The 22476-nt window shown below is 34.3% G+C and overlaps 1 protein-coding gene across 1 annotated transcript in view; it reads left to right on the plus strand.

Annotated features, from left to right (window-relative positions):
- The window catches only part of suclg1 (succinate-CoA ligase GDP/ADP-forming subunit alph), a 30994-nt gene that overhangs the window by 1377 nt on the left and 7141 nt on the right, over nt 1-22476 (plus strand). The window contains exons 2-6 of the mRNA XM_088637574.1: nt 3786-3886; nt 9608-9724; nt 13491-13703; nt 16962-17019; nt 20233-20316. Of these exons, the coding sequence (XP_088493700.1) occupies nt 3786-3886; nt 9608-9724; nt 13491-13703; nt 16962-17019; nt 20233-20316 (573 nt within the window). The remainder of the gene's footprint in view (nt 1-3785; nt 3887-9607; nt 9725-13490; nt 13704-16961; nt 17020-20232; nt 20317-22476) is intronic.

Below are 22476 nucleotides of genomic sequence, written 5' to 3' on the forward strand. Positions count from 1 at the left end.
TTTTTTGTCTCTTAATGGATTGAAGTGCTATTGTTATACCATCTAAAAAAGTTTTCAAGTTGTATGGTATACCCCTCGGTGCAAACTTAGATGCACAGTATTTTATTTTTAAGTTCTAAACATTTCTTGATATTGCTTGACTTGTAAGAGGAAAGAGTGGTTTCTTTTTTCTGTTGAGTTAATGTCAGAATTAAAGCTGACCTTTAAGCTATTAGGTGAATGAAATATAGCATGCATTAATAAACAATTCTTCCTTATCATGGCACAAAATGAACTGGATTTATCTACACAGGCATATAGTGTAGGGTTTCTGAAACATCTGAATACGTACTGTAGTGTTTATTATTGTTAAAGCTGGAAGAAATGATGGGCCTGCTTGATCAATGTTGTATAACTACAGGCACCCGTGCTCCCCCTATGAGACATTGACTGGGGGGTCTAGAGCACTGGTTCCCAGTCCTGGTCCTCATGACCCACACACCTGCTGGTTTTCATTCCATCCAGCCTTCATTAGATCATTACTTGATCTAATTAGGCTTCATTAAAGCCTTACTTGATCTAAGAAGTTGCTTCAATTTAATATTTGTATTTTGTGTCTAGTCACTTGCAACAGTTAAAGCTCCAACATGTTTAAGAGCTGGGAACAAACAGTTCAAATTAATTTTATTATTATTATGTCAATGAGGGGTTTTATTCTGTAGGTGAGGTCTCGGCTGGAACAAAACCAACAGGTGTAATGTCATAATGTTTCCGTGTGTCAACGTGAAAGTTATTGTAATGTCATAATTGAATATCTTTTTTACAGCCCACATTAATCTATTATCACTAGCTCATTCACCACAGTTGCTAAAGTAATCATTGAGAGGAAATGCTTAATGGATTGCTTTTAGCTTGTTATGTTTAAAATGGTTTAGATTGCTAATATTTCTTAAAATATAATTAAGATTCACTGTTCTTTTAAGTGTTACCTTTCCTCTATAAATATCACTCTCCTGTATCTTCAGTTTTACCTAGAATAACACACAACTATGGTAGAATCCAGAGGTGCTCTCTCTCTGTGGTTTCTGTAGAAAACTTTTTAAATTAGTCTTTTATCCCGACGTTTCACTCTGCTGCTCAGGACACATCAAGTAACTGGTCTGTAATGCAGTTTTTAGATCTAGTATCTAGTTTTTAAGTTAATGTTAAAACCACTTCATTTACTCTCACAAATACACCTTTATGTATTGCCTTTCATTATGTATTCACAAATTCATTTCATTACCTATTCACAATTCAGCACAAATAATAAATCATGTCTGTAATGATGCCAAAAAACAGCAATCCATTTCTGCTGTCACACAGCTTATACAGTCTTTAAGGAATTTGTCACAAATCTCTTTCTGATTGATGTAAAGGTTCAATCTATTTTCCCCCCAGTATAAAATATGTCCTAGCATGGCAGCACAAAGGTTTCGTGACATAGCAATAGAGTGTTTTCAATATTGGAAAAATAATTAAATTAATAATTTACACTGTCAGTTTTTTTTGGGCTTCATTTCCTGTAAGTGTCAAGTTAGATTGCGATCACAGTGCCACTTACAGTGCATCACAAAAGTATTCATACCCTATGGTGTCCCATTTGATAAAATTCCAGAATGATGCCTTCACCTTTGATAAACTTAATATCTTTATATTGCATAAGTATTGAGAGTATGGCCTCTAATTTGGTGGAAACACATTTGACAGTAATTACAGCTGCAGATGTTTTTGGTTATGTCTCAACCAACTTTGCACACCAGCTTGGTACAATTTTTGCCTATTTCCTTGTCAGATTTGTTGAGAATCTCTCAAGTTGCCTGGGGCTTAGTTAGTTACGGACATAACTATTCAGTTTTTTTCTACAGATTCCCAATAGGATTCAAGGCAGCTTTTTAATTGGGCCACTCAAAGATTTTAATTTTCTTATTGTTAAGCCACTTGAATGTAGCTTTGGCCTCATGCTCTGGTTTTTTTTAAACCGAATGTAGATAGAATTTTTGCCCCAGTCGTAAGTCTTCATCTCACTAAAATAGGTTTTCCTCTAACACGTAATGTACTTTGCTCTGTCCATTTTTCCTTCAATCCAAATAAGGATTCCAGTGCCTGCTGAGCAGGGGCATCCCCATAGCATGATGCTGCCACCACCACTCTTGACTATAGGGATGGTGTTGACTGGAAGATGTACTTTGTTTCAATTAGATCTCATCTGACCACAACACCCTTTGCCACAGTTTTGCAGGATCACTCAGGTGCTTGGTTGTAAACTCTGCGAGGGATGCAAGATGATTTTCGGTCCGCCGTACAGGCAAGATCTGCAGAGTGACCAGGATATTGTTGACTGCTGCACATTTTCTCCCATCACAACCATTGCTCTCTCAAGCTCTTGATGAGTACACTGTGCTCATAGGGATATTCAGAGACTATGATATTTTTGTACCGTTCACCTGACCTGTGCTTTTCAATGACTTTATCTCGACTTGCTTTGAAAGCTCCTTAGACTCAGTGTCTGGAATGTACTTGAAATTCACAGAGAAACCTCGCAGAGACAGGTGTTTTTATTCTCCTGAGATCCAGTATTATTGTACACTCACAGAGGCTAATCAATTAGTTGTGTGGCTCGTTAGGATAATCATGAATCTGAATTAATTTAGGTTTGCAACAGCAAAGGATTTGAATGCCTATGCAATACTGTCTTTTACATTTTTCTTTCATATTTTCATATTTTTCTTTTAACACATTTTTCTTTTCAGAATCTGTATTTTGTTTTGCATATGTGGAGTAGGTTGTGTATATAACAAATATTAAGTGCTGGTTCAGACTGTCACATCTGCAAGCTTGAGTGCAACAAATGTAAAAACAAACAGGTAAAGGTTTATTCCATGTTGGAAGAGAAAAAAAAGAAACAGAGTTTTGGCTGTGGAGCCATCTTCTTTTGGTGTCTAATGCCTGAAAAAGGCTCCACAGCCAAAACTGTTTCTTTTTTTCTCTTTCAGCATGGGTTAAACCTTTATCTGTTTCATTGCAGCCTGTTCATGTTGACACAGCTACCTGCTCAAAAATGTGAAAACTATAAGAGTATGACTACTTTTGCAAAACGTTATACGTATAAAGAAGAATGCAGTTTGCAGTAAATCAAAGTACTGAATTTATTAACGTGCATTATGTATTTATTGTAAAAAATTCGGTAATTGTAAAGGAAGATATATATGGGGGAAAATTACAAGGTGTGCTAGAGAAAATACCATGTCGATAATAAGAATACCCCAAAATAAGAATATTGTAGGAAAGATGATTGAGAAAAATAATTGAAAGAAAAGAAGTATAGACCTAAAGGATTTAAAGGAAAAATGAAAATTATTCCAGATGAAAATGTTTTACGCTTTCTCTTATGTCACAAAATGAATTCCCATTCTGGGGGAAAAAAATTAAGCTTTTGTTCTGCTTTATCCTCTTTGATGAAAGGACTTAAATGCTTGTAGCTTTGGGCTGGTGAAGTCCCTTATTAATGTTTTCTTACAAGTCCTTGGAAAAGAAATTGGCTATGTAGTACTGCATAATTACATTTGAGACAGAAAGTGCTATAATATCCTCTTTAACTAAAACAAATCTTTATTTTGTAAACAAATTCACAGCATAAATACTGTAGATCTAATAATTTTTAAATATCAAATCAGTCTGCAGTTCTTGGCGGCCTTTGTTGCTTGGTGCCTTGGTGTTATTGAAGACTGTGTTTACATACCATTTCCTTTTTTTCTTGTTTACAGGGCAGCAAAATGGAGTGAGACATTGTTATACTGCATCTAGGAAAAATCTCTACATCAACAAGGACACAAAGGTCATTTGCCAGGGCTTTACTGGGAAGCAGGTTTGTATCTTTTCATTGCATATTTGTATTTTTTGTCAGGTGAGGAATGACAGGATTATTGTGGGCATCTTTGTGTACTATTGACAGACCATGAAATAAGCTAATTTAATATTTTGACTTGGCTGATTTTTAGCATATTACACTGTGTAAGCTCCAAAACTTTTTACTTTTAAAACTAGAATGTCTGATTCAGAAGTATAACATTCAGTACAACATTTTCTATACAATCACCGAATTATGTTAATTTGTTACTATTGTACAGTATGTTGCACTATTTTTTCTCTATATTGTTTGATGGGTGTGATATACATGTTCATTGTTAATGTTAAAATTCTGTTCTAAAGCGCTTATTTGTAAGCATATGGTAAAACAAAAAAGTAAAACAAAAGCAACTTACAAAATGCTGTTTATAGTAACATTTTTTTCAACACTTTTTAAACAATTACAGCACAAAAGTGAGTAAGTTCCTTCCGTGTTTTCTGGTGTACATAAAACTGTTTTCAGGTTTTTTAGGTGGGCCCTTGTGATAAGCTTTCATTGACGTATATGAGCCTGAGCCCAGGCCTTCTACAGTTTGAGGCTACCCTCACTTGTCCTCTCATATATAGACCACACATTACTTACACATTAAGTGACTTAGGGATGGAAAGTTGGTTTCTAAACAACAAAATGCCTGTTGGAGCACAGTCTAACCCCAAAACATGTGGCACTTCTTTGATAACTGTTAATCTAAACAAGATATTGGATCCTAGAGAAATAAGCTCTCTCTGGTAGATAATAAAGGAAATTAAAATGTCATTGTAAATTAAAAACAACCATTTGCTCCTAAATTTACTTCCCATGTGTTCTGTGATCAGTAATACCTCTTATATTCTAGTGCACAAAGAGCACAACAATGCTTGAGTCTTCAGGCAGGTGGAACTTCCTTCTTTGTGCAGCGGAGAATGCAAATTAACTGGCATTATTGTTAACCCTTTACTTCTACTGAAATCTACAGTGCGTAGCCACTAAACAGGTGTACCCCCATTGTTTCTTGACCTTTATTGTATAAAATGTAAGAAAGAAATGTATACAATTTAACAAGCCATAGTGGTATGACTAGTATATTATGTACTGTACACATCTTTTATAGCAGTTACATAAGTGTTATGTTGTTTTTTATAATTGCAGTTTATTCATGACTTATACTTTCAGATATCTTTACATTCTTACATTTCCAATTAAATCTGAATATACATATTGATAGAACAAAACCACATGGCAAGGGGAATGAATGCCTAAATTGGGGTGATGTAATTAGTGGAGTACCACAGGGTTGTATTAATAATCTAGATTCTGGTTTTGTTTCAAAAGTAGTTAAGTTTGCAAATGATACCAAAGGAGGACGATTAACATACATTGAAGCAGATGAATAAGATTGAGATAGAAATTCAACACCTAGAAAATTATATTTAATGTAGACAATTGCAGAATATTACATTCAGGTAGAACAAAAACTATTTTACATTTTCTTTCACACTGGGTATGTATATTGTGAGTATTTGTATACTGTTAAAATAAGTACAGATGTTTGTTTTAGGTGAGTACTTCTTTTGCATAGCACAAAAACTACTAATTTCAGAGTTATCGTAGAAAGCACGTACTGAATAAATCACAGGAAACTGCTGTCATGTTGTTAACTAAGTGAGTTACTATTTGCTATTTAGAGGCCATCAACAAATAACAATGAAACCATTTTTTCAGAGTTAATATTACAGAACATGATCTAGTATACAGTTTTGAAGGGGTGCCTTTTATTTTTATTGTTTTGCATTATTAAAAAATAAAATGGAATAAGCAATGAATCATCACTATATTATCAGTATTTGCTTAGCATACATCTACTTCATTACTAGAGATGCCAAGTGACTGTGAGCTGTGAACTGCAAAAAAACTAGATTTTTGAGAATTTCTTCTCTTTAAATGAAATCCCTTTAGGTTATAAGTAAAGAATGGCATTGCTGTTTCTACTGTTAAATGTTTTGTTTTTTTTATTTGTACGTGCATGTCACGACTCCCACTAATACTTCTGCATTTTCTGTTATCCAACTTAAATATTCAGAATGTTTTAAATATGCAGTTTCTGTTTTTTGTACTTTTTAACAGATCTCTGCTATTCCTTTGCTCATAGATTGTTGTTTGCTATTGCAGATATTTGGTAATACATTATGAAAGAATTGTCAAACCTGCTCTATAGTAAAACATTATAGAAAATGCAGGGTGACAAAGCAATAGTGATTTACTGCATTTCTCCAAGTCACTGTCTTTGCCATTCAGCTGAAAAGTGGCTTTGGCTGAATAACAATCCAAATAATAACAAAACCAGAGAATCCTGCAGAATATAAAATGAAAAGTGCTGCAAACACAACATGAAACAGACCCATAAAGATTGTGCTTTTAAGTTGCAATGGTGAATATCTTGTCATATGTCCCAATGTCATAAAAGTTAATGTTTGCCAATATGTGGTTTTGTTTTGAGTAAAGCCCATGGGGAAATAAGGACACCATGTACCCTTTCAGTTTTTTGCTTTACAGAAACTCATTGCCCACAAAGCTGTTTTATTTCTGGGTTTATAAGAATGCTCCACATTTAAAGTGCAACTTTATTGAAACAGTAGTGAAAAGGACTTGCAGGGTTTTGAAGGAATTTAGTAGACTCACTTAAATTGCTGTACCAAATGATCAATTTGATAACTTGTTTTAATTAGATGTATATTTCAATTGTTGGCAATTGTTTTATCTGTTAAGTTACCCCTTTAAAAGCTTGAAGCTTAAAAAATCATTTTCCCCCATTATCCCTATAATTCTCTAAAAAATCCCAAAGTAATCTTCAATACTGGATATTTCATAGTTTAATTGAAACATCTGTTGCAATTTTAATGTCAGAACATTATCTAGATTTTTTACCTCATAAGCTTAGCACATGTTTAAAATCCTGACTTTGTTCTCTATCTTCTGAGTTGAACATACTTTTGTTCATTACAAATATATTAATCAAAACAATAAATTGTGATTAATTCCATCAAATTGTTTTGGTAAAATGTAATTTTCTGTCACTTTTCTGTTCCTGTGGCTAGTTACAAAGAATTTATATGTTAAAGATGTTATCCTGTACCACTAAATACTTAGGCTGTCTGAGATGTTGGACAGTATCATTCAGTGGAAAATCATCCCAGTATTTTTGGACAGATAATGATAAAATATCATCATTTTTAAACATACAACATTGAATACATTTGCAATTATAAAAATATAATAATGGCAAAATAAACCCTGAAAAGGCTTCTTAATATTCTTAGAGCATCTAAGGTGGTCACAGCTATATAGTTTTCTGCCAGAGCAGTAAAGAAAGCCAGATTAATATATTCAGTTTTTCTCATTTTTAAAAATTGTTTGATCAAGGGGCAATTAGCAAGGTAACAGAACTTTATTTTTATTGTAATTTCGATAAAACTATACTGACTGAGCAATTTTCAATATAAATTGCAAAAAAACATTTGTCTTGCTCAAATAGATCCTGAGATACAGCAGTTTGAATGTCAGCAGGTCTGTTCATTACTTTGACCCTCTGTAGATTGTGAACCACTGGTCCAATCAGTCAAGCTCCAATTTGACATATTTAACATAAAATCACTCTCAGTTGCTGACTGAGTCCTGTAGTCAAGAAACTTGAGTGTGGGCTATGTCATTGGCAATCTGTGACCAAAATTATACAGGTGCTAGAGCACAATTGGCTCAATGTCAGTGGGATTTTGTAGGTTTGTCACATTGCCTGCTTGATCTGCGGGGTACCAGGCACTTTACAGTTTAGTCAGTAACAGCTGGACTGGTCTCTCAATTCATGTCATTTCTGCTGTGAGCACAGGGGACTCGGTAAGTGCAGTTCTAAAAGTATTGGTGATTCCTAATTGTGTTGAAAGAAAAATATGTCCAAAAACGCAGGAAAAGGCCTCAGGTAAATTAGCTTTGTGAACCTTTGGGATGGCAGTGGAATGACTGTGTTGAGATATAGCAATCTAACAACAACTATTCTGGTCCCACCTTGAGATTTTAGGTTTGTTTGTATACAGTACTTGAGTTTAGCATCGTAGTTGAGCAGATGATTTACTTTTGATAACATTTTCCTCTTATCCTGGCTTATTGTTAATTTTTTAAGGTCAGAACAGTCTCCTGAAGGTGTTATTTTTTAATTGTCATTTTTGAAATATTACCTGAAGCAGGCATTGGCTACATATCCAACATAATGGAAGTCTAAGTAACTGTGAAGAAACAGTTTTAAAAATACAATAACTATGCTTGTCTGCTCTGTCAGTCTGTTAATTATTACCCAGTGAAACCTCTTTGACTTGGAAATACAGTTCAGTTGGTTCGTTTACAATATTACTTTAGCAGTGCCAGCCTCTCTTGATTTTCAGGAGACCTTACAATGGATTTATCATGTTTTTTACACTTAAGAGGAAGGTCTGATGTTTTGGACAAAATGGTGGTTCTTAAGAAAGCAAAGATAGTTCATTTCAGCACACATTTCAAAGACATTTATAGATTTGTTTAACAGAAAGGCTATGCCTCTGCTATGGTCATAAAATAGAAGGGCATTGTAGAGATAATTTGGGAACAAATTGGTCACCCAATGGTAATTTTTCATTGTATTGTAATACAATAAAAAAATCTTTGTGCCCACATTTGGCATTCTTAATTTAATAATTAAGAATTAAAATAAGTGATGACTACAGTGATGAAGATAGTGAATTTTTCTTGTTGCTTGATCTGCCTTGAAAATGGTTTGAACTGCCCCAAACTGACCTTACTATATTTATTTAGATTAACTAAAGATCCATCTGTAAGGTTCAGCACAAGCTGTTATGAGTATTTTTTGAGAGATGGAAAGTATATCTTCCTGAACTTGCCGTCTTTTGGGACATTGACATCACAACTTTTCATTGTCTTCAACACCTTTAAAGAATTATCAAAATTTTGCTTGGATTTAAGTGCACATGCAAGTATTTTAATTTTAAATGTTGAATAGATATTTTTACATATGACATCTTTTTTTTTTGGTCTCTCCTGGAACCAGTTATTGACAGAACTCACAATGGTTTATGTGCTACTTAAAGCAGCAAACTGTTCGAGGACTCACCAAAGGCAAGGGGTCCACACTGAAATAATCTTTTTTTTGTTCATTTATTAATGAAGCTGCTAAAATGTTGGTAGGACTTTTATTGGTTTGAAAATGTACACACTTTTGGTACGCCCCCTCTAAAGCTGCCAGCTGACAACTGAGGGATTAGGAGGTGGGTAAAATTGCCATACCTCCATTTATTTTTGTTGTATCACAGGAAAGTTTATAACAGAGGAACAAAGTGGTGTGAATAAAAGAAATACAACTCTTGTAAAGATGGAAATTTTCTAGGTGAAAAGGGACTCAATAAAATGTTAGACGCATCTGCTAATTGTACCATTTAAAGCATTTAGATTGACTTCTCTTTTTTCTGTGATTTTCTGAGACCATTTGTGATTCTTTGCGAGATCAACTAGGCATGTCTACAAACTGATTAACGTAAATGTGCTACATAATTCTTTTTGAACTTTAGTGTGTAGACCGAAAGATGCATTGAATTGTAAAATTGAATTCTCTAAGTACCTCAGCATTGTGCACAATGTGACAGGTATTCTGTTTTCTAGGGAACCTTTCACAGTCAGCAGGCTCTGGAATATGGCTCACAACTAGTTGGAGGAGTTTCCCCTGGAAAAGGGGGTAAAGCCCACTTAGGTCTGCCAGTCTTCAACTCTGTGAAAGAGGTAACAATTATCTTGTTTTTTTCTTAACCTTTCTTTTACCTTTTTAAATACATAATGTGGAACTGTGGAAAAGTAAGAATGAATTGAATAAATATGTATGGTTAAAAATGATTTGTAATTTTCAATGGTTTTGGAATTAACTTAATGCAGTAGAGAATGTTTCCTCTGTTAAGAGATGGTACTAAAGAAGACCTTCTATTAAGATCTTAATTTGATGGTGGTGGTTTGTTTTTTTACAAGCTGTAAATCTCATTTAGTCTAGAATACAGAATTTCTTTTTGATTAAAAAAGGAAAAATCAAAGATGCAGATTTAAAATAGGAACTGACTGATCTAGTAAGTATTATTTTGCCGTCATTGGCAACATAGAAGGGAAATTCCAAGTGAATGCACAGTCTCAGCTATTTCAAAGCTGTGCTACTATTTAGTGTTATGATTTTTAGGTGTATAGATTCCTTTGACCATTTTTTAAATTCATTATTGCAATACAGTACACAGTGGCTCATATGTTAGTATATTTTAAAGGGCAACTACAGGGATTATTATAATTACAATACTTCAGGTACAATATATTTTTCTGAGCGTTAAGAATAAAATACATTTAATGTTTATTTTATTTTGCATACTACGTATTGAAATCTTTGACTTAAATGTAAGTAAAAGATGTGTTTATCTGGATCTTTGACCATCATGTATTTGTCTGCACAGTCCCAATAAGGTGGAATGTTTGATTTTTGACTGTCTCCAACTAACCAAGCACGTGTAGACTTGATGTCTTTCTACCTTTTGCCTAAACTTAGCAGACATAAAAAATATTCTGTTAAAATAAGTATTTGAGTTGCTCTGTCTGGAATTAAAATCTGTTTTGACAGGTAAAATATCAACGGGCACGTATTTGAGCTTTCATATATCCATAATATTTTCTGACAGGTTGACTCAGTAATGCTTTGTAGTGTATATCCATACAACCTGGAGGTATTGACTCGCTGCATGTATTTAATTACCTACCTTTTAAGACATGCATTAGCTGAGATAAATTGAATTTAGACCTGTGTTTATGCAACTTTCATGAGACCCTTTTATTCATACTATTCACATTATAGATGCTCTTGTGTTAGCACATGATCTAAAGACTATTAATCCCTTTAAATGAGATATGTTAATCTTCCTCATTATTTTCATTATGAGGCAATCAGCATGCAAAATTCAAAGTCATTACTCCTGTGGCTGCAAGGCTCAGAATATAGTAACTCATGAAACCAATCAAACTTAATCATTTTACACAACTGTAAAATAACTGTGTTCTAGGTAATATAGTGCTTTCAATGTGTAAACTATAAAAATAAAAACAAATTTAAAAATGTGGGTGTACATAAAACAATTTTGGATAAAACAACTTTGTTGAAGCCCACGGGCAATCTTTTAAAGTATTTTAATAGTTATATCAAATAGTTTTATATACTTATTTACATAGTACATTTATATAATGTAATTTCATTGTGCATTAAAATCATACATTTTCTAACAGTTATTTACATTAACATAAGAATTTCTGTAGAAAGAAATAAAAGTGCACTATAAAGATTTACAATTACAGTATTGGACCTGTTCAGAGAACACATAGTAAGGTACCAGAAGCACATGGATCATCTAAAATAATTGCAAAGACTAGAAATGTACATGAGTATAAAATATATTTTTTAAGTTTTAAGATTTCATTCTGAAAAGTCAGGAGAAATTTTGCACTGTAATTGTATGTGCATATTACTGTGCACAAACAGATGTGAGTACTCTCACCTAAACTGCTAAAAAACTGAAATGAGGAACAGAACGATATTAACACTGACACTACTAATTACCTTGCATGTAACATTACAATTAATCCTCCATTCTAATTAAAAGGTGTTCAGATGTACGGACCAGTAAGTAATTGACAGGTACACAATTAGATGGTAACCATAACTCATGAAAAAGAATGAATGGTCTAAGTGCAGATGTTAATATTGCTTGAATGTGCATATTAAGAACAATACCAAAGAGTTATCTGAGATTGAGATGTTAGGAGTTTCTTAATACATATTGTAAATTGTCATATTGTTTTCTGTTACTACGGCATAGTATTTTAATTACAATCAGCAGATATGGCAATCAAACCAGTTCTGAAGTGTTAGATTATAGAATGCCATCTATGTATAGTGGAAGCTACCTTTCATTTGTTATTTCTCTGCCGTATTAAGTCAATACAAAATTAACATGTGACTTGGATGAATTACATCTAATCATTTTCACATTTGAAAATTTACTCATGACACCTGTGCTACCCTGCCGCCTTATGTTGGGGGAAAGCACTGATTAGTCATGCAGCAGGCTTTTTTTTATTTCCACCTGAAGTGGATTTTACTAATCTTGATTTGAATAGGTATCGGTTTAATCTTGTTTTATATTATTGTAAATCTCAAATTTGTAAATATACGGCTTATAATAGTAGTTTCCAACAACAGCACAGCTGACACACTGTATAGTATATACTAAGCATTAGACAAATTAACTCTACAAAATACATAGTACCATAACACCATCTTTAGTGTAAATGACAGCATTGGGACTGAAGGCTTTGTGGTGTCATTGTTCACATGATCACTACTATACTTCTACCAAACGGTCTCCTGTCTCAATCAAGTCATTTGTTGGATTGGTAGATTATGACTATCTGATCACTTTGGGATTGGATCATTTAGGATTTATGTCTGTTGTTCTTGACAGGTCAATGTAGCAGAGATACTTAAGTAGGGAAGTCCTCTTATTGTCATTGAAAAGAAGCTACCTGTGAATTTAGGTGTTTATGTTGCAGCCTTATTTTTATCTTCACAATATGAGAAATCTATAAAAAGACAAATTGAAGAGTCATGAAGAAGCAACCCAGCCATGTTATCAAAGCTTTTAAGAAAAAGTAAGACAAGACACTCAAATCAGTTGGCTACTAGCAAATAAGGAAGATGTGTTAAATGTTCTTCTCTCATGCTTGACCTTTCCTTTTTTCTTATGAAAGGGTATGAAGTGCTGGTAAGACTGTGGCTATGGCACTGCCATATGATTGTGCCTAGCACAAAAAATACCCGCCTGTGTGGTTGCACTTATTACCATATTTATCTTTCTCAAGGACATTTATGTTAGTGTGTTTATGTCCATAGCACCTCCAAATGAATTTTCTGTCATCGTTATTCAGCTGTAAATAAAATCACATGGTATCAATAGAGATGGTTGCATGTTGGATTTTGGAACGTCCAGACTATCCTGATTGATTTAAAGTGTTGTATGTTAGATTTCTTTACAGGGATGCAAGCATTAGTTTAAACATAAAGTATGTTTGTGGTACTTCTTAACTGGTTTTGGCCTTTTATTCATTGTACCAGTGTTTCTATTGCATTTCTTTATCTGAGAAACTGAAGCTCAATAAGGCTATAAAACACTGCTCAAACTCAGATTGTTTCTAAACCTACAAGCTATTGAATCATACACAGTTCTTTGTAATCTGAATCTTGCAGCCATTAAAGCTGATTATGCATCAATTGGAGTGCTAATGTAGATCTCAACTCTTGGACCAGTTTTGTTCAGCTAGCACAAACTTGGACTAATAACTTTGGGCTATAGACTTGATTTGAACAAGCACATTCACTTGCTGAGCTATGTGGGAGTCTGTCTTTCTTTTTACTGTCCTGCAAAGTGCACTCGTCATTCACTGAAATTATACATATGATCTTCCTTAGGCCAAGGATGGAACTGGGGCTGATGCCACAGTTATCTATGTGCCTCCTCCCTTTGCTGGTGCTGCTATCATAGAGGCCATTGATGCTGAAATTCCACTGGCCGTGTGTATTACAGAAGGCATCCCCCAGCAGGATATGGTACGAGTTAAACACAAGTTGATCCGCCAAAACAAAACCCGTCTCATTGGCCCAAACTGTCCAGGAGTCATCAATGTAAGTACCTAAAAAACATTTTTACTTTGTGAGTAACTATATTTGAGATTCAAGTTGGTTATGTTTTATAAATTGTATTATAATAAATTGGTGACTTAAATTAAATTTGCAGCATTAATTATATGTTGTCTAATGTTTAATTCACATTTCAGAATATTAAACATTGGGGAGAAAATATTGTATTCATTTACAATATTTTATGTGTATATAGGTAACAGAAGCACAATACTCTAGTACTCAATGTTTAAATATAATTCTAAAATGTAAATATTCTGTTGTAGATTCTTATTAACACATACAACTGCCTTTAAAATAAAACTGTGTGTCCTGCTGATAGTCTCACAATCTGTACACTCTCTTTTTAAGCATATTCAATAGTTACATAGGAATACCTACCATAGAGACATAAAGAGGTGTAGTACTGTAATCAAATATAGCATTCAAGCACAAAAGCATGGGGAATCAAGCATCTTAGACTCTATATGGGTCAGAATTATATAAGTATATATAAATTATATATTTATATATTATAATATTATATAAATGATATTATTTAATAATGTTATATAAAATATTATTTAAAATCCAGTGTTAGGAATATGGTAAAGATGATCAGATGCAGACATCTTGTATTGCAATGAAATGAAATCAGCTTCATATGTGTAAGTTGTTATTGTGAGACATCGTAATGTTTCTCGCACAGATATGGAGAAAACCATGCAGGATGTCAGCAGTTGAAAATGAAATGGTAGACATGGCTAACAACTGGTTTCTTAATCAGTTTGTCAGAAGTCCTACTAAAGGATGAAACTGTATCTAGTTTAGTAGTCTAGTTCTTTAATGATAATAATGATTAATGATAACAGATTAAAGACAGCAGACGTGAAAGAACCATGTGATCTAATTGTGGCCTGAAGTATGTTTGAGGCTTTATATACTCCAAAACAAAGGTTTAGAATTTTGGGAGAGAAAGCTATGAAAGAGAGGCGGAATTAAAAAAAAAACAGAATATGATACACAGTAGTAGGCAATGGATGACAATTTAAATAGATTCTGTATGAAGCAGAGAACAGGTTAATCCTAAGAGTATTAAAAGATAGAAAACAGTGGACCACATGGCCTAATACATCAATTAAGAATAATAGTAAAAAGAAAGAAAACTTATTAAAAAAGATAATTATCCAGTATTTTGGAGAACAGATTAATGAACTGTATGCACCAGTGAAAAGAGAGAAGGGAAAGCAAGAGAATATATCAATGGAACCTAAAATCCCATTACTAAAATCCCAATTCAATTTTTTTAGTATTATAACACCAAAGAAAACTGTAAAGGTAGACGCAAATGTCTGGAACAGATAAGACATGTTTAAAATGGAAATGCTTCTGAAAATGATTTTTTGTATTAAATATGATCAAAACTAATAATAATTAGACCTAAATTAGATGATAATATGTATTGTAATATCTATGGGATGGTCATATTGGGATTAGTAGGTCTCAACAAACTTGCTATATTTCTTTGAACAAGAAACAACAAGGAGCACAAACTGAGCACATCTTCTGGTACAGTTGCAAGAAAAAGTTTGAGAACCCTTTATAATTATCTGGATTTCTGCATTAATTACTCATACAAATATGGTCTAATCCTCAACACATAGACAAACACAATCTGCTTAAACTAATATTACACAAACAATTGTATTTCTTCTTGTCAATATTGGAACACATTGCTTAAACATTCACAGTCCAGCTGGAAAAAGTATGTGAACCCTTGTATTTAGTAACTGGTAGAACCTCCTTTAGCAGCAGTAACCTCCACTAAATGTTTCCTGTAGCTGCTGAGGAGACTTGCACAATGGTGAGGAGGAATTTTAGACCTTAAAAAACTATTTCAGTTCATTAATGTTTCTGGGATTCCTTGTGCGAACAGCTCTCTTCAGGTAATGCCACAGTATCTCAATTGGATTATGGTCTGGACTCCAACATGGCCATTCCAGAACACACATTTTCTCCTGTTTAAGCCATTCTGTTGCTGATTTATCACTGTGTTTCGGTCATTGTCTTGTTGCATCACCCTCTATGATAGCAAGCTGTCCAGGCCCTGAGGCAGCAAAGCAGCCCCAAACCATGATACTCCCTCCACCATGCTTCACAGCTGGGATGAGGTTTTGGTGTTGGTGTGCAGTGCTTTTTTTCCTCTGAACATAGCATTGTGCGTTTCTGCCAAAGAGTTAAACTTTTGTCTCATCCATCTACAGAACATTGTCCCAGAAGCATTGTGGAACATCCAGATGGTCTTTTGCAAACTTGAGAGGTGCAGCGATGTTTTTTTTGGAGAGCAGTAGTTTTCTCTGTGGTGTCCATACATTAACACCATTCTTGTTCAGTGTTTTTCTGATAGTGGACACATGACACATGAGACTTGGGCAAGTTCAAGAGATTTCTGCAGGTCCTTTCCTGTTACCCTAGGGTTCTTTTTCACCTCCTTCAGCATTGTACGCTGCTCTCTTGCCGTGATCTTTGCAGGACGCCCACTCCTAGGGAGAGTAGCAACAGTACTGAATTTACTCCATTTGTAGACAATTTGTCTTACTGTGTATTGATAAACACACAGGCCCTTTAGAAATGCTTTTGTAGGCTTTTCCAGCTTTATGCATCTTTACCATTCTTCTTCTAAGGTGCTCTGATATTTCTTTTGATTGGGGCATGGTTCACGTGAAGAACTCTTTCTTGAGAAGAGGAGACTCTGTCAGTAACCCACCTTTGTTTGCCTTTTTTATAGAGCAGGACACCTCCAACCCACACCTCCAATATCATCTCATTGATTGGAACACCTGACTCCAATTAGCTTTTGGAAAAGTCATTAAACTAGAGGTTCACATACTTTTACCAACCTAGACTGTGACGATGTGTTCCGTACTGAAAAGAAGAAGTACACTTGTTTGTGTGTTATTCGTTTAAGCAGATTGTGTTCGTCTATTATTGTGACTTAGTTGAAGATCAGACCACATTTTTATAAGTAATTAATGCAGAAATCAAGGTAATTCCAGAGGGTTCACAAACTTTTTCTTGCAACTGTATATTTAGATTTTTAGAAGTGTTTCCTCATGAACGTTCCTTAGATTAGTTAGCTACTAGCAACCAAATTAACAGGATTGCATGGCTTCTCTGCTTTGTAACCATTTTTATGTATTATTGTTAAAAAAAAACGTTTAAATGGTTCATACCTCGTTAATGAAGATAATTTCATTTTTACAGCCAGGTGAATGTAAGATTGGAATTATGCCTGGTCATATTCATAAGAAGGGAAGAATTGGTAAGTGAGATTTATGATAATAAGAATAATTGCTTACAATAATGATGCTGACTGATTGGAAGTAATGTTTTGAGGTAATGTTGAAATAATATTCAACCATACTTAGCCTCCCTGCAATGTTGTAGGAGAACTGAACCACTTTCATTCGTTAGCACTGCATTGGTGCTGGTTTTTGCCATTGAAAGTAGCTTCCCAGCAGCTTTTGTTTCTGAGATATAATGCCTTCTTTTTAAGGGTCTTACCTCACTCAACCCCACTACAGTGTTGTAGGAGAACCAAACCAGTCTCATTTATTCGCAGCTTACCATTTGCTTTAATTCATGATATATCGTCTTTTTCAGGTGATCACGTGACCATGTATAGTGGCTTTGACCTCCAGTAATCCTGACTGTTAAGTTCAAGCACTCTATTACTGGTGCGAGAGTAACAACATCTGCAATTTTGTTACTGTGTTTGTCCAGGGGTGGGGCAGCGGTTGATTTTGCATTTAATACCAGTACCTTCTGTGCTTTTTTGTGAACAGGAGAATCAAATTTGGCTCTAATATCATACCCTAATCAGAAAAGTTGTGGGTTTAGCCTTAAAAAAAGAACATTAGCAAACAATTGATGTGATGGCAGCCATAGTGTGCACAGTACACTCACCACAGTGGGGAGGAGAATGGAATGATGAAGCCAAATCGTAGATGGGGATTACTAGGAAGCCATGACTGGTAAAGACCAGGGGGACATTTGGCCAGGATGCCGGGGTAAAACCCTACTCTTTTTCAGAAATCCCCTGGGATTTTTAATGACCACAGAGAGTCAGGACCCCGGTTTTACGTCTCTCTGAAACAAGCCATTACAGTATAGTATCAACATCACTATATTTGCCATTAGGACACACAGACCTCAGGGTGAGCACTCCCTACTGGCCCCACTAACACCTCTTCCAGCAGCAACCTTAGCTTTCCCAGGAAGTCTCCCATCCAGGTACTGGCCAGGCACACACCTGCTTAACTTCAGTGGGTTGCCAGTTGTGAGTTGCAGGGTGATGTAGCTGCTGGCAAATATATATAGCTCTTCCCATCAGTATCCAAATCTACTAAGTTGGAAGACTGAAGGTAGACATCTTTCAATCTGTGCTAGCTCTGACTGAGTCTATTGACACATAGCCAAGTTATATGTATTTATTCTGTTACTGTAAGTTAAAATTGGAATTAATATCAGAATGCCTTTACTGATAGCGGCAGTGAAACCCTCATACATTGTTCACATGTATTGGGGAAAAAAGCTCCTGGGAACACATCCACTTTGTGCCCATGCTGTAATTGACATTGGCACTGATTCCCACTGCTCTTTCTTCTGGAAAGCATCCTCAGCACTAAACAAGGCAGTACCATATTTTGGTCTTTCACTTAGGTCCCAGTAGTAACAAACAATGTTTTCATCAAACTTTTTCAATATTTTTTTTGCAAGCTGAAATACCTCAGTTTTGTATACTACAGTAAAGCACAACACTGAAATATACATTAATATAATGTAAAGTGAATTTTAATTACCATTATCTAAAAGGTTAAATCTGTTAAGTTAGATTTCTAAATGCAATGCTGTAAAAGAAATTAAAAATTGTCTCAAAATTGCCTTGCCTTTATTCCTACTGATTTAAATCCACATTTGTCTATACAAACAAGTCTATAGTACATCCTTGTACTTTTATTAATATTTTTATATTTATTCAGCAGCAAAACTCTTTTCCCAGGTTATGGTGTATGTTTATTTTATTTAGTGTAAACAAATAAAATGAAAATAACTTAATTGGACCAAAATAATAAATTTCTGTCAAAGTGAAAACATATTGTGTGTAGGTGGGTGTTGCAAAAATACATAAAAATGCTCTGTGAAGTAATTAATTGTCATCCAGGGTGAAGGTTGCATTGTGTTTAAGAAACATTTTTGGATTGGAGTATATAAATATTTCTGTTGTCCATTATTGTCCATACTTGTGTATTATGGCACACAGTACGTGCCCATATATATAGATAAGATAAAATGATTAAATGAATCTGGTATAGTGTCTGTATTTATATCTACACTCATTCAGTGTTAATACTGTTTCCATTCATACTTGATAATAATGTTTTCAAAAAATATAGATGTTAAGAGTTTGAAATACTATATTTAAAAATAAATCTTAAATGAGGTATTGTTTTCAAAGGAGAAGAAAATGCACTGAATATTTGTTAGCTCTCTTTCAAACTTTACCATCATAGTATATTCAGTAAGGATATCTTCTTCCTATTCTTCTGAAAAAATGTAAATACATATTTGAATTCAAACTTTGTGCAGAAGGCTTGACAGAAAAGAATGTTCTAGTTGTTCATTATGAACCGTAGAGTGGCTATCAAACGTATTCACCCCACTTGGATTTTTTTCACATTTTATTGTTAAGAGTATGGGAATCATAACATATTTAATTGAAATGTATATCATTGATTGACACAAAACACTCTATAATGTAAAGATAAAAAAAAATATTTAGATCCTCCTAGATTAATTATAAATTGTAATGCTGTCTTCAAAGGACAGTAGTTTCCAAGGGTAGTTTTTAGATACTTTAGCCCGCACCATGATAGATGCAAGAGAATACCAGCATCTTAAATGGCAGAAACAGGCAGTTGCTGTGTGTTTCAGACTGTAGACTATATATAGTATTTAAAGACTAACAAGCCAGTAGCAGGAGCACTGTAGCTGAAGAAACTTTATTGAAAGAGAGAATGTTGCCACACTCCAATCGCTGTTTTGTTATAAGCACTATGTTTGGAGCCAGCATAACAATGTACATCTTTCTTCACCTTCCCTACCATGATGTGTGGTGGTGGGGGCATCATGCTTTTGGGATTATTCACTGTGTCAGGGTCCAAAAGAACTGTGAAGATAAAAGGCAAAATAAATTCAGAAAGTTACAGAGAAATTCTAGAAACCTGTTGCAGTCTACAAGAGACTTGTGAGTTCGGAGAAGATTAATCTTAGAGCAGGACAAAAGTCAAAGCCAAAGTTACTTCCATTACATGTCAACTCAAGGGGTATTAATATTTTTGATAGCCACAGTACAATGAAAACATTCAAAACAAACACATTAAAGATTTCCTTACCGGGTAAAGGTTATGATGATGGTAATGATAAAATCTAAACACAGATGAATATTAAGAAAAACTTCATACTTCTTTATCAGGAATTGTCTCTAGGTCAGGGACCCTCACATATGAAGCAGTCCATCAGACCACACAGGTTGGGTTGGGACAATCTCTTTGTGTTGGTAAGTAATGCCTCTTTGAAGTATATCTGCTAATGTGCTTGCATGCAGACATGAAAATTACATGGATGGGGTTAGCTGCACTGTCTGGCTCAGTTGATCTCCCTCAGTGATCTAAAATGGGAATCTGTACACTTGCAGACACTTTGAAAGACAAACACCCTGGTACATTCCAGGGTCTCTATTCAAGTTATATTGTATCAAGTACCTATTTTTCTGTTTTTGCCTTTGTTCTTCAATGTGTACTAAAGGTATTCTCAAAGGCACAGACTTTCTGTCTGTTCTTCAGCACAATATGCCAAATGCAGGTAGTGGAATAAACAGAACTGGTGTCTGCAGGCTTTACTTACATATTAAAAAATAAAATTGAAAGCACAATTAAAATTACATAAACCACTAATGATTAATGGTGTTTGGATAGGGATAATCCTCATGCAACTGAATACTTTTCTTGTGATAGCTGTAACTTGTTTTGTACTTCAAGGAGCCCTGACCACTAGATGAGTCACTTCAGTTTTACTAACAAAATTTGCTTAAGACTTAAGAGATATTTTTTAATTGGTCTCACTGGTACCATGTAGAGTTTTGTGAATTATTCCTCCGAAGGAGGTCCAGGCTACTTTTTATGGTGTTGGACTCTCCGGTTGTGATTACTTTGGGAGTAGTTTGTTTTAGATCTTTTTATATGGTTTTTAAGAAGAGGATTCCTTTCTTTCCAATAATCCCACTAAGAGAGGATTGCCTTGTGCTGACCTCTGCTTTCCATGCCCTGGTACTAATAGTCCCTTGTCTGTCTTGATATTGTCTACATGCAACATGCAACTATCCATTGTATTTTTTCATAAGGATAGAAACGGGAAATTATAGGCCTGGGAAACTGCACTAGATTCCTTGGGTTTAAAATTTGATGTTGATTTTTAGAAATTTCCTTTCCTGATTTATAATTTGATCACAAAAAATAATTGCAATTACTGCTTACTGCATTTGTGAACAAAATGTCTAATTTCCATTTTTTGTTACCTCTGAAATGGTCATTTCATAGGTACAAAGTTTCCTATTGAATATTTTCAAATTTATTTAAAACAGCAAATTACCTGTTGAACTATCCGCATTATTCTTTAAATGTGGTCCTAGATTTCTGTTGACCTTGACACAATACCTTTGGGATTCATAAATCCGTTCATTATGAGTGGAGGCACTAAAGGTAACAAATGATGGAAATGTCACTTTTTTGTTGGTACAAAAGAGCACATTTTTTGGTTTAAGAATTTTATTAACACTAGTATTGAATCAAGTAATGATTTTCAGTTCTTATATTACTGTATTTCTTCTGTATTTTTAATTCACTCAACATTTTCAAATCTTTACAAATCTCGTGTGCTTCATTGGTTATTTTACAGCTGATTGGAATCATTTTTTAAACTGTTTTTTTTAAATAAGATATAAAAATAAATCAGTGTGTTCAATTGATTTGCAAGAAACATTTTCTAACTGATGTATTCTTAACTGTCATAACTGTTTATCCATCGTACAGAATGCTATTATGTCACTGAGGTTATTATAACACATTTATATATATATCTCTGCCTCTAAACTTACTTGTCCTTGGTCTGAAGGAGAGATGATCAGCAGATTAAAAAAAACAATGTTGATATTGAGTCAAGAGAATACTTATTTTATATACTGTATTCACAAATAATTCTAAATCAACTATATAAAATTGAAAAGGAGAAGTACGTGGAATGTGGTAAACATGTATATGGAATTTGAAGAATGACCTCAAATAAAGTGAAATTGTAACAGTCAATCAGTGATAATGCATATGTTTATATATACTTTACAAATTAAATAGCAAGAACAAAAATTATTCTGTTTCCAAAATTAATAAAACGACCTGATTATGTTAACATGAACCCTTGTTAACACTGAGTTTTTGTGACGTTGCTGATTTAGACTTTTTCTTCCACAATTAAATGCAGCTTTTCTGTAGCTTAAGCTTCTTCTGGTTTGAACCTAGAGCCCAGGTTTCCTCTGAGCCCAAGGTGGGGTCAACAGTGAAAACTGCAAAATCAGCCTTGGGTTCTTTCTTCCTATGATTTATCTTCTTTCTATGCTGTTATTAGCCATGTGCACACATACCTTCCATGTAGTAAGGGTATTGGA

This window comes from Lepisosteus platostomus, chromosome 1 (assembly GCF_059453375.1).
Source record: "Lepisosteus platostomus isolate fLepPlt1 chromosome 1, fLepPlt1.hap1, whole genome shotgun sequence".
NCBI classification, from domain to species: domain Eukaryota; kingdom Metazoa; phylum Chordata; class Actinopteri; order Semionotiformes; family Lepisosteidae; genus Lepisosteus; species Lepisosteus platostomus.